A 13,708-nucleotide genomic window follows, 5' to 3' on the forward strand; every position below is an offset into this window, starting at 1 on the left:
ATGAACTATGTAAGACAGCTTTGATTGACAAGAAATGGGCGGTTGCTAAACGTCACTTCCGGAGGAGGAACACAATACACCATAACATAAAATGTGAGAAAGAATTTCCTTAAAATGCTGTCTTCTCTTGTGAAACAACATCAAATAAGGCAACAGGCACGGAAAGAAAGACAAGGTGAATGAAGGAATCGAAAAGCCATATTAAGCTATGAAGCAGTTTTAACTTCAGGGCATTCACACACAAATATACAAGTTACAACGTAAATAAGCACTTTCACTTCAGTGTTTCAGGTGTTATACAATGTCAATGTACCACCTCTATGTCCCCATATTAAAATCAGGTATTTCAAGGGCTCATAGCCAATTTAACATTTGTACAGATGGGGTTGAATGATTTTATAATGATGTGCACCCATTACCTTTACTCTCAGACAAACATTGAAACAGCATAATTTCTCTTTTCCGTACGTTTGGGCACTTTGAGATCTACATGCAGGAGGTGACCTACATTGAACTGTGAAAGTTAATACAAATTCTGTAGCAGCTATATTTTTTATCAATAAAATCTATTCTTTTAAACAATCTTTTGAACAGATAATCTAGAGCATTTTAAATATTAGTTTCTGTATTCCAAGATATTTACTAATGTATGTTTAAAAAAGGACTTTTCCTTCTCAGCAGATGGACTTGGTAGTTCCGAAGGGCTTTCAGTCAATTTAAATTCAATTGACCAATCAAATTTAGAGAAGAAATTTTTGTAGGCAACAGAGAGCACACCACCAATCAAAAATATAGTAAACTTGTAGGCAAAGTATGAAAAGTTTTTCTTAAATCTACAATAAAAAGCCTTCATCTCTAGTGTAAAAGTGTTAATGTGTGACTATTCGGACTAAGGTTGTCACCACAACAGCCCAGTACAAGATAACATGACAAATAAATGCTGAACAAATTAAAAAGGATGACATTAAATTGCTTTTCTAATTAAAATTACACCTATCAATTGTTCCATTCAGTCAATGCATGTTGGATCTATATAACAAGGCTCCTTTTTTCTCTCTGTTCTGATGACCTTTCTTATCAGTCAATCAGATTTGATCTCTCATGATTTTGAAAGCATTATCAAAGGGAAACCCCAAAAATTCTGAAAAGGTCACCTGAGCAGAAATTAGAATGAAGTGTTGTTACAGGTATATCCTACATGCAGTGACTGAGTGGAACAATTGATATACATGTAGACATGTACATGTCTAATTTTAAAATTTTAGAATGATTAAATTGAAAATTGAAAACTTTGGTTTGCCCCTTTGGGTTGATTGCTAAATTCGTGATGAGGGTTGCAAGTTACTAAATGTAGAATCTGAAGGCAAGATGCCCTATGGGAAACTTATATAAACTCCGGAGTAAGTGAGGGATTTGCTTTTAACAATTTCCACAAAAAAAAAATGGAACAAGTATATAATTTGTCTTACTAGACTAAGGTTGCTGAAAAGGTGAATTATTTTCTCTATACTGACATGTCATACAACACATGTATACAGACTGTCTAATAATTAGTCTTCTTCATCAGCACTCTACAAGTTGTTCAATGTTTTATTAGAAAAATTTTTTTTTTTTTGTTTCAGAAAAGAAGAAAAAAGATGCCATAGTAGCTGCCACAGCCTTAACCCATGCACTGGTTGATCATCTAAATGGAGGGTACAAAGATATTTACCATAGTTGTATATGTAAAATAAAATAAGATAACCTGCACTTACATTACTTCACACAAAATATAATGTCTGTATAAGAAAAATATCTTGCATGGTAGACTTTCAAATTTAGCAAGGCAACACTTTTTCTTATTCCCAACTTTGACTTCATTTTTTAAATTCTAATCAAAGGGAAGTAACTCTCCAACCAAACAGACTAGTTCACTGTTGGATTGTAGCAATTAACAGCTGTTGACTTTTTAAGTTTTAAGGGAAATGTTTACTAATTTTCCTTTCCCCAACCAGGTTGTAGTGTGTTGATGGGTTACCTCCCTTTTAAAAACTTGCTAAATTGGCTTGCATTACTTGAATATGAAAAAGGACTATGTATGTATGTATATTACAGATTCTTGATGACATAATTATTCTTGTAATTAGAAAAGTAATAAAAATTTTGTGTTAACAAAATAGTGTAACTTGTAACAATGTACTTCCAAAAGTCTGTATCTTAAATAGTTTCTATCTTATTATCACAGTGATTTTTCTACTGTTTTAAAAGGAGCCGTGTGCCTTTCAATTTGGGAAAAAATGTTGAAATATATAATAATATAAACTAGAAAATTTTAGAAAGATTATCGTATTTCAACATAGTGAGCTTGTTACATAAGTCCCAAGAATAGCATCTTTCTTAACAAAAGATGTGGAGTGAATTTTGGGATCAAAATAGAACATTTTTCACCTTATTTGGTAAGCCCTGATTTGACATGTCATATTGAAACAAAAATCCATAGCAAGATTCAGAAATTATGGGGATATTTTGGATAATAATCATGCATTTGGCATTGAGATTGGGACTTTTATTTCGCGCTTATTTATTTAAAGAAAAATCACTGTATCATTAGTTTTTTTTTTCAAGACATCCAGTTTGCATACTCATTTTTTTATCCTTCATTTAAGGGTAGCTCAGGCTTACATAAACCAGAAGAAGCTGGATACAGAGACCAAGATACTTCAAGCTAATGCAGCACAATTCTCAAAACAGACACTCCAGTGGCTTAAACTGGTTGAAGATTTCAATACTGCTCAAAAGGTCAGGAAAACATTATTTGCAGTTGTGTTATAGCATCATGGTGTCATTGTCTTCAACATTTTTGTCATTATCCATGGCCCATAGACAACTTCATTTCCAGAAAATATTTAAGAATTGGCAATAATAAAAATTTCGTCTATTTGAAAATAACATAAATTTTCCATGTGCATATTGTTTATTGCCTGAAGTGCAATCAACAAAATATGCACATGGAAAATTTATGTTATTTATTCAGTGGACAAAAGTTTTATCATAGCCAATTCTTAAAATTAATTTTAAAACATATTTTTATCTTTAAACACAAGAAAAGTAGCTTTGAATTTAACTGAATAGGGGCGTGTCAATATTTTTTTGTCCATTGAGATATAACATTATTTTAACCAATCAGATTACAGTAGTTATCTCAGATTAATTTATTTTGTTTTGAAGTGTTTGGAATGATTTTCATGATTGCCACTTATGACTTAAATCATTTAGAACTAGGAACCAAAAACAAGCATTTTCATGATTTCAAGATAATAATTTGACTATAGGAGGATGAATCTTTCTAAAATGTGTACCGCAAGGTGCCATAGCACAAATGGAAAAGTGGAACTGATTTTCAGAGCTATGGTTTGAACTGTTAGGAATGTATATTATATTATTAGCCTCTGCTCCTATTTCAATGTAGTAAAGTAGAACTCAACACATAAACAATTATACTCATATTTTGACATAAATAATAAATTACAATTATATGGAGCTCTGCTCAATCTGCGGATTTCCTGCAGCAAGAGCAGAGAGCTCTACCGCAACATGCAGCTGCAAGATTGCTAGGTGCAGAATATTAAATGAGAACAAAAATTGATCGTACAGAAGTGACATGTCACAGAGAGAATACAAAATAACAATAAATGTCCAATTTTTTTTTAAACTTGAATGTCTTGGATGTCTAAAAATATAACTTAAATGCACCAGCCACTTTCCAAATGGGCATCAAATTCAGTAAAATGAAGAACCTACATTATCTGGGAAAAACTAATACCTTTTGCTAATATAGTATGATATAAACTTAATTAAATATGTAAAAATTAGAAAAACCAGAAATGAGGACAGGCGGATTGGTAATTATATATACTGAACCAAGCAGAAAACTAATAGAATTAACAAAGGAAAGTATATACACATGAAAACCATTTGATTAAAATCAAACACAAAGGAGACTAAAAAGATAGGTACCAAGTTAAGGAGGTAGACCTGAGGTAAGGGACATAACTCTTGAAATCAGTGGTATGGTTGCATTATATTCAATTTCACCAAAGCCTTCCAAGCTTTTCTGTGAAACAGAATGAAATCAGTCCAAGTTACTTTGATGCTTACTTGAAATTGATGTAAAATGGTGAATGCAAACTTTCCAATGATTTGTAAGAGTTGTTTTCCTTACCCTAGGTCTAATTCCTTAATCAAGAATCCAAAATTGAATGTAGAATTTTTAATTGATGAAAAATTGATCAATCTTGACAGCCAAATTTTCTTAAAATGTTATAAATTATATCCTAAGACAGCACATATATCTTTCTTTTATCAGTTATGCTACAATTGCTGCATGTATTTTTTATAGGAATTAGGTGACGTAGAGAACTGGGCTAAAAGTATTGAAGCTGATATGAGAACTCTTTCTAGTGCATTAGAATATGTCTACAGAAAAGGTAAGCTAAAAATTCACCCATTTTATAAGCTAAAATAATATAGGAAGTTATTATCCTGCTACCAGTCCATATAAAATGCAGACACTGCCCATGCCCAAAGCGATTCATGATAAAGAAAAACCCATCAAACAAATCAGGCTTTATCCGTATGTATGTACTGTTCTTCACATTACGATAGTCCTTCCTGTATTAAAATCTGTGTTTAAGAGAAACTGTACATTTTATCTCCCAATAAATCAACCAAATCTATCTGAATCAAGAGCAGTAACTCTTGCATAGTACCAATTTCATACACATTCTATGTAATTTCTATGTCAAAAGTGCAACAATTAAATGACAAATAAGACCAGTTTGATAGTCTGTAATCATTACTGGAAAAGAAATAAAAGTGAAATAGGACAGTTTTTCACATGCATGAATCCCCTCCAGTCTGATTTTTAATAAAGACAGCTATTTAAACCTTTTCTGTTTCATTGCACTATATACTAATTTATTAAAATTTTAAGCGAAATTGGCACAACCAAGGACTGGACAAATGTTTACATTTTCAATATAACAAGTATGAGAGCATGATTTAGATTGAAATTTTCCTTATCCATGCCCTTCTGTTTTCCTCCTTTAAATAATAACCACTAATCAGAATGTTCAAGAGTAATCAAGAAATCAAAAGAATGTACTCCAGGGACAAAGAGCAGACATGGGAAAACAGACAAATGCAACAAAGAACATAAAGTAACTAAAATAATACATGCAAAGAAACAAAAGTAAATGAGCAACTCAGACTCCAATGAAAAAGATTATACCCATTACCTAGCAAATGGGATATTTCTTGTGTAATTTCTTGTTGCCACCACAATAAAGAAAAAAGGAAAACAAAATTATTTTAAATAAGAACTGAAGTTGAATTAAAAAGAAATTGTTATATTGTAGGGTTACATTATACATTTTTGGGTTTATGCTAGTATTAAAACACTCAAGTGGCCTGTAGGAGCATATCATAAGGCAAGGGAATCCTGCATACTTGTGTATTCCTGTCCTCAATTGGGAAAACAAAATTTTCACATGAAATCTGGAATTTTTTTTCACAAAAACTACCAGCTAAAATTTACTTGCCTAGCTTAGTTGGCCCATAATTCTATTTACCCAGCCCCTACCCGAAAACCTTGACTGCCCAGGCCTGAAATGGTTTAGTATTGTTCTGTCTAAAAAGCTTTCAGGAGTGATTCATCATCATATCTCAAGATAATCAATGAAACTAGTAGAATATGGTGAATAGTGAATAAATTCAGGTGAGATATTTTCCCAAACTCTTCTGTAGAAGAACATAACCAATTTTTTTTTTGCGTTAATATCCTCAGTAGGCAACTTTCATTTGCACTTTTGTTTTTACTTATTATAAACCTCCGCCTGGTTTTTAAAAAAAATTATAGACTTTGCCTACATAGCTAGCATAATTTTCACTAAAAACATTTTTTTTATGTTCTTGACAATGACCTATTATAAAGTCAGTTTTTATGGTCTTGTGTATTTTTTTTCAAAATCCAGAATCTATATCTGCTTGAATAAGTTTGTTATAAAAAGTTAAATAAACAGTCTGTGGCATACAAGATATTTTACTTAATCTCCTTGTCACCGAAGCCTCTAATGGGGGACACAATTCTGTAATTTCTGCTACAAAATATTTTAGAAGTTTCTTCATTTAGTGTGTGAAATGCCGAACTATCCATGTACTTTTTTCTGATGATCACAAATTAAGAACTGAAAGCCAAAAAAAATGGCCTAATCAATGATTAATTTAACCTTTTGAGGCCTGTAACATGTGTCTAATCAATCTTTGCAAACAGGTACATTTTATATCAGTGAAGACTCATTTGGTTGATTTTCCCTTTTTTTGTAATTTCAGGTGACTGACCAAGAGACAGCAGTAAAGACTATTTCTACTTGTTGTAATGGTGTCATGACATTGGTGTAAAATTGTTTGCTGGTCAATATTGAAAACATTTTGAAAGTTTAATGACTTGTCAATATTTATAAAATTTTAAAGTTTAATGACTGGTCAATGTTAATAACATTTTATAATTTGATGATTCGTCAGTCAATATTCATAAATGTACCTGTTACAGATGAGGTCTCAGTCTTGATTAAATACGATAATTTTATGGTGCTTTGTGGTCTTCTCCAAGTACAAAATTAACTTTAGAAGACTTTCCTATTTAATTTTACAATATTATTGTGAATTCTGACCTACTTCAGCATTGTAAGGTTTCTTTTATTTAAGTGGAAATTAACAAGTTACTGATTGTGGAAAATTACACAATTAAAGGAATTATATGCATTGTGTAGGTTGTTCTTTTTATCATGTACAACAGGACAATATTATAATCAGGGTAGTACAAAGAAGAAAGTGATTTACCTCCCTTTGACCATCAAATCAAATCAGCAAAATTCGAAAGTAGCATAGAATAGAGTACAGTAAAGTACAAACTTTCTTTAATGATTGAAACCAATATTACTTACGATATAATGAGACTATACGCATAGTCTTTGAATAAGAATCCATGGATTTAGTGTTTTTTAGCTCTCCTGGCCATTGGCCACATGAGCTATTGGCATCCGTCATTGTTGTTTTTGTTAACAATTTTTCAAACATCTTCTCCTTTGAAACTATAGAATGGATTTGGATGAAACTTAGCATGATTGTTTCTTAGGGTATCCTGCACAAAATGACCATTTGGATTTTTGATCTGTGAAAAAACATGCCAACTGTGACTAAATATAGAACATAAGGGTCGGACAGCAGTTTTTTGCATATATCTCCAAAACCATGAGGTTTAATCAAATTTTAACTAGAATAAAAGTATTCAGCATGATGATGTCTAGCTATGGTCATGTTTTGGTGAAAATACGTTTACTCATGTTTGAGTTATTGCACTTTTTTGCTGTTTTTGGTGTTATTACTTTTTAAAAATTTCTCCTCAGAAACAACTGTACAGAATTCAATGAAAATTGGTACGAATGTTTATTAGTGTATTCTGCACAAAATGATTGTATCTTTTATCCATATACAAATATGGCTGCTCTTACTAAAAGTAGAACATAGGGGTTGAAATCTTGGGTTTTTTTGCACATAATTCAAAAACCATTGGAATGCCGACCATTTGTTGAAAACCTCATACACCATACTGGACAAATATGTTGTTGATAAAAAGTTCCAACATTTTGAAAACATCTTCGTAAAAGTGGAAGATGATTTGGGGTAATTTTTTACTAAGTATGAAAGTTGGCATAATTGCTTTTAGCTCACCTGGCTGAAGGGCATGTTAGCTATTGCCATCACTTTGCGTCTGTCATCGTCGTCGTCCACCGTCGTTAACAATTTTTCAAAACTCTTCTCCTCTGACACTACTTGACCAACTTTAAGTCAGGGTCGAGATATGGAAATATAATTTAAAAAATGACTTTTGAGCTTTGTAGTGTGCTTCATGATACAAATACGGCATGCTAAACTATTGTTTCAAAATCTGACTTTTTTCTCGGCGTGGCCCAATTTCACACCCGTTTATAACTCTTAAACAGTTGACGTTAATCAAGTCTACCCTGTAAATAACTTCTAAAACAGAATTTCAAAAGTAACTCATTGACATATGAATCATCAAAATCGGATCAACAAGAAACTTTTTCTATCAATTCTTATGATAACACATGTTTCAGGGGCGGATCCATGTAAGCACGTACGTCCCCTTTTTCAAGGAAAAAAAGACCTATCGCAACCTGCTAAATATTGTATTGAATATGACAATTTATCATATTCACTAACTAAACATGTCATTTTATTCTGATTCTCGTAATTACGCCTCCCTCCATAAAATCCTAGCGAAAGGAAATAAAATCCCAACGATGTTAGAACTGTCAAATTTGCGATGCAAATTTTTGGTCGTTCCCTCCGCGGGACTCGAACTCGTACGGCTGTGACATCTATGGCAACACCGCCTGCACTACGTCCAGCGCCCTGGACCACTCGCTGGACCACTCGGCCAGCTAGGCTACCACTGTGACATCTATGGCAACACCGCCTGCACCAAGTCCAGCGCCCTAGACCACTCGGCCAGCTAGGCTATAACAGGCCTTCCATTTAAATAGCAAATAAAAGCTTTATTATTAAGAGAAATGTCGTCAGGAATACTGGGCCCGTTATTCGAAAAAAAAAAGTGACGGTAGATACCACCTTGTATACTACCCTTCGAATGGGACGAAGGTCCAACGGGACGAAATGGAAAATCAGTATACATGTCATTATTGGAATAATAGATAAAACGGTATATCTCCACATACTGGAATTTTCCTGTCCGAACCAGGCTGTAATCGTAAACGGTATGTAATATTTAGTTTCTATAAAATGATAAAGCACTCATAAATGCAAAATGCAGGAACAATACTGGTTTGTTCATGCATTTAGGACGACGATATCGTACCTATAAACACACCGTGCACGAGACACCATGTATACCACAAAATTGCCACTGAAGTCGCCTAAATCTACCCCTGACAACCCATGCTCTGCAATTTTAGGGGGGTGCACGCCCGCCACGCCCCGCCTGAATCCTGTCCCAGCTAATTGCAGGAGAAAGGTTCACAGCAGGTAGTAGTGGCATTATGTACATGTTTTGTGTGTGTGTGTCATATACACACAAGAAAAAGAGACTTGTAGCAAGATGTCTAGTCTAGGGGTGTGATGTAGGACCATATAGGGTTACTAAACTCGATATAGGGTCTAAACAATCATTTATAATGCATACAAAAAATATATATCTTAATCTAAATATATCTAATTGAAGTAGATGGATACACCATAACGATCCACGGGAGATGATGAATTGAGCGACATTTTGCATTTTTTTAATTTGAGCAACATGATCTTTTCAGCGACAAAACACATATAATCAGACCCATCGAAATTTTTTTAAGCACATCTGACATTCGGTCAGACACAAGGTGATGACTTGTCTGACCGAACGACAGTTTGTCTGACCGAAAAAACTCTGAACAATTTATCGACACGCTAACATTTTTGATGGGGGGTGGGAATCTCCAAGTACATTTTATTATCAAGCTGATTTTAAAACTACTGGGTATGGGCTCTTGAATTTGTTAATTTGTCACCATTATTCATTTTGGCTAGAGTGTATCTGATGAGTCTTCATAAACGAAACATGTGTACTTTGTTTTGAGTTCTTTGTATTATATATTGTTGATTTTTTAAATTTGAAATAAAGTATTGTTATTAAATTATAAAATCTATTCTCAATCTCTGGCATAAAACATAATCATTTCAAAATTCAGCATTTCATCTTGATAGTCAAAACATTCACTGTCTTCATAATCATCATAATTGTCTTTGTCACAAAGGCTCTCCACAATGCTAAGTGTTGAGTTAACTTCAACTTGTACATTATCAATATCATTCTTTTCCTCATCAAGTATTTCAACATCTGCATCATTAGTCATTATAACATCAACAGTATTTTGTGTTTCATTTTCAGTTTCCAAATTGGTATTAGTAACAGGCTCTTTGGGTTGATTTTGGGTTTCATTTACAGTTCGACCCAACAAAATTTCAAATGAAAATTTGTTTTATCAGATGTTCAATTATTAATCTTTATCAATTTCGATGTAAAAGAAATATACTTTATTATTTTTTTCATTATTATTTTGACAATATAATGACCGCATGTTTCACATGTAAACGAGTAGCGATACAACGGAAGGGACGATATATCAAAGGACGAAATGACGTGTAGCGAATGAACCGGAAGTTACATATTATTGTGGTTACAGACCACCAATTCAACCAATGAGCATTTGGAATGTACGCAAAAATAGTCCTACGCAGAAATTACCCCTGTTCCTCATAGTGCTGTGAAAAAAGTTCTCATCTTATTTAAAAAATTTAAACAGTTTCTGAAAGGAAAAACATATCTGTACATTTTATAGGTGCATTTTGCTTCTTGTGATGTGAAGCCTAATCTCCATAATGATTTTTAAATATACCCCTATCTTGTGAAAACACTGGGATTTCCCATGCTATTTATAGACCCTTCACTTCCGGTAGCCAGTACTGCACTGCAAGTCTGCTAACCCCACATGCCATTCTGAGGATTGTGAGCTGACATATGTAGAATCATGCTGATATATAGTCCTCTGCAGGTTAAAGTTAAGGTAAAGTCCAGAGAAGCCATTGAATATTGTGAAATTAGCATAGAAGCCTATGGGAAGTGGAATTAGTGGTTTTTAGCCTTAATTAAGCTGAAGCCATGGCAAAATGAAAAGTTTCTTGAAATAGCTTTAAACTACTTGAAGATCTTGTTAACTTTGCCATGAGAGGAAAACACTACAAAAATCCTTCAAAATATGCATTTTGTTAAGTTATAGGTCCAACTTATGGAAAATTGGTCTTTTTGGCTGATTTTTATGTCCTATCTTGTAAAAAGTGTAGAAAATTTAGTAAAAATATCAAATATTGAACTTTGAGTGCTATATTTACCTAAATATGGTGGTAATAAGCACTTGAAATCAAGTTTTGTGTAGATTTAAGCAAAAATTAGGTTAGAAATGAGGAAAAACTCACTTGCATTACTGCGGTTAAGGCCATATAAGCATTCCCCTATGGCAACATGGAAAATCCATTATCGAGTACTTTTTTTGCATTAGGTGCCCTTTACTGGTCATGTTTTAATGTGAAAACACTGTATTTACAAATTTAAAGCCAAATATATCACCTTTTGTGAAAATTTAAGGATTTAGGATTTTTGACATGTGATGAAGAAAAAGGGGGAGGCATGTCAGAAATAAATTTTTAAAAATAGACCAATTTCTCAGAAAATGATTACTTTTAAAACTATTTCTTCATTAATATTGTTAAAAAGCAAGTTGTGATTGATATTTTTTATTTGAAAAGTCAGAAAAAGTTCTTTGCAAATATTTAATGCATTTAAGTATGGTAGAATATTGTCACTTTTTTGCTCGCCGAACTTGGTTACCCTATATTTAAAAATCAAATATTTAAAAAAGTGCTTGTCACATTTCACTGAAACTTTGCAAATGCATTCAGTATGTGTGTAGGAAGATACCTGTATAGTTATTTATTTTTTCTAAGACAAAAAGTGACTCTTTAGGTTACAGACCACCAATTCAACCAATGAGCATTTGGAATGTACGCAAAAATAGTCCTACGCAGAAATTACCCCTGTTCCTCATAGTGCTGTGAAAAAAGTTCTCATCTTATTTAAAAAATTTAAACAGTTTCTGAAAGGAAAAACATTTCTGTACATTTTATAGGTGCATTTTGCTTCTTGTGATGTGAAGCCTAATCTCCATAATGATTTTTAAATATACCCCTATCTTGTGAAAACACTGGGATTTCCCATGCTATTTATAGACCCTTCACTTCCGGTAGCCAGTACTGCACTGCAAGTCTGCTAACCCCACATGCCATTCTGAGGATTGTGAGCTGACATATGTAGAATCATGCTGATATATAGTCCTCTGCAGGTTAAAGTTAAGGTAAAGTCCAGAGAAGCCATTGAATATTGTGAAATTAGCATAGAAGCCTATGGGAAGTGGAATTAGTGGTTTTTAGCCTTAATTAAGCTGAAGCCATGGCAAAATGAAAAGTTTCTTGAAATAGCTTTAAACTACTTGAAGATCTTGTTAACTTTGCCATGAGAGGAAAACACTACAAAAATCCTTCAAAATATGCATTTTGTTAAGTTATAGGTCCAACTTATGGAAAATTGGTCTTTTTGGCTGATTTTTATGTCCTATCTTGTAAAAAGTGTAGAAAATTTAGTAAAAATATCAAATATTGAACTTTGAGTGCTATATTTACCTAAATATGGTGGTAATAAGCACTTGAAATCAAGTTTTGTGTAGATTTAAGCAAAAATTAGGTTAGAAATGAGGAAAAACTCACTTGCATTACTGCGGTTAAGGCCATATAAGCATTCCCCTATGGCAACATGGAAAATCCATTATCGAGTACTTTTTTTGCATTAGGTGCCCTTTACTGGTCATGTTTTAATGTGAAAACACTGTATTTACAAATTTAAAGCCAAATATATCACCTTTTGTGAAAATTTAAGGATTTAGGATTTTTGACATGTGATGAAGAAAAAGGGGGAGGCATGTCAGAAATAAATTTTTAAAAATAGACCAATTTCTCAGAAAATGATTACTTTTAAAACTATTTCTTCATTAATATTGTTAAAAAGCAAGTTGTGATTGATATTTTTTATTTGAAAAGTCAGAAAAAGTTCTTTGCAAATATTTAATGCATTTAAGTATGGTAGAATATTGTCACTTTTTTGCTCGCCGAACTTGGTTACCCTATATTTAAAAATCAAATATTTAAAAAAGTGCTTGTCACATTTCACTGAAACTTTGCAAATGCATTCAGTATGTGTGTAGGAAGATACCTGTATAGTTATTTATTTTTTCTAAGACAAAAAGTGACTCTTTAGGTTACAGACCACCAATTCAACCAATGAGCATTTGGAATGTACGCAAAAATAGTCCTACGCAGAAATTACCCCTGTTCCTCATAGTGCTGTGAAAAAAGCTCTCATCTTATTTAAAAAATTTAAACAGTTTCTGAAAGGAAAAACATTTCTGTACATTTTATAGGTGCATTTTGCTTCTTGTGATGTGAAGCCTAATCTCCATAATGATTTTTAAATATACCCCTATCTTGTGAAAACACTGGGATTTCCCATGCTATTTATAGACCCTTCACTTCCGGTGGCCAGTACTGCACTGCAAGTCTGCTAACCCCACATGCCATTCTGAGGATTGTGAGCTGACATATGTAGAATCATGCTGATATATAGTCCTCTGCAGGTTAAAGTTAAGGTAAAGTCCAGAGAAGCCATTGAATATTGTGAAATTAGCATAGAAGCCTATGGGAAGTGGAATTAGTGGTTTTTAGCCTTGTTTACAATCAAATTGATTGACTATCTCGCTAGACTGTAGACTAATTCACCTAATTATTGAAACGTTCTAGTTTTATTATTCACAAAAACCACTTCAGTTTTGAGAAAATCTTCTTTAACGTAAGAAAAAAACATCGGACACCCGGGCCGACAAGCAACGTGTATTTACCGGACCCGGGACAATTTTACCGGACCGGTCCGGCAGGTTTCGATGGGTCTGCGATACAAATTGAGCGACTTTTTATTTTTTAAATTCAG

The 13,708-nt window shown here is 33.1% G+C and overlaps 1 protein-coding gene across 1 annotated transcript; it reads left to right on the plus strand.

Annotated features, from left to right (window-relative positions):
* The first annotated feature begins 17 nt into the window (after positions 1 to 17).
* LOC148602818 (biogenesis of lysosome-related organelles complex 1 subunit 1-like) lies at positions 18 to 6,804 on the plus strand. Its single transcript, XM_088554043.1, has 5 exons — positions 18 to 175; positions 1,623 to 1,695; positions 2,646 to 2,778; positions 4,379 to 4,466; positions 6,370 to 6,804. The coding sequence occupies exons 1-5, from the start codon at positions 115 to 117 to the stop codon at positions 6,375 to 6,377; spliced, it is 363 nt and encodes a 120-aa protein (XP_088410169.1). The 5' UTR covers positions 18 to 114; the 3' UTR covers positions 6,378 to 6,804.
* Positions 6,805 to 13,708: the final 6,904 nt, after the last annotated feature.

The sequence above is a fragment of the Perna viridis genome, chromosome 11 (assembly GCF_037379345.1).
Source record: "Perna viridis isolate PV_CMFRI_1.1 ecotype Kerala chromosome 11, ASM3737934v1, whole genome shotgun sequence".
In the NCBI taxonomy this organism is placed as follows: domain Eukaryota; kingdom Metazoa; phylum Mollusca; class Bivalvia; order Mytilida; family Mytilidae; genus Perna; species Perna viridis.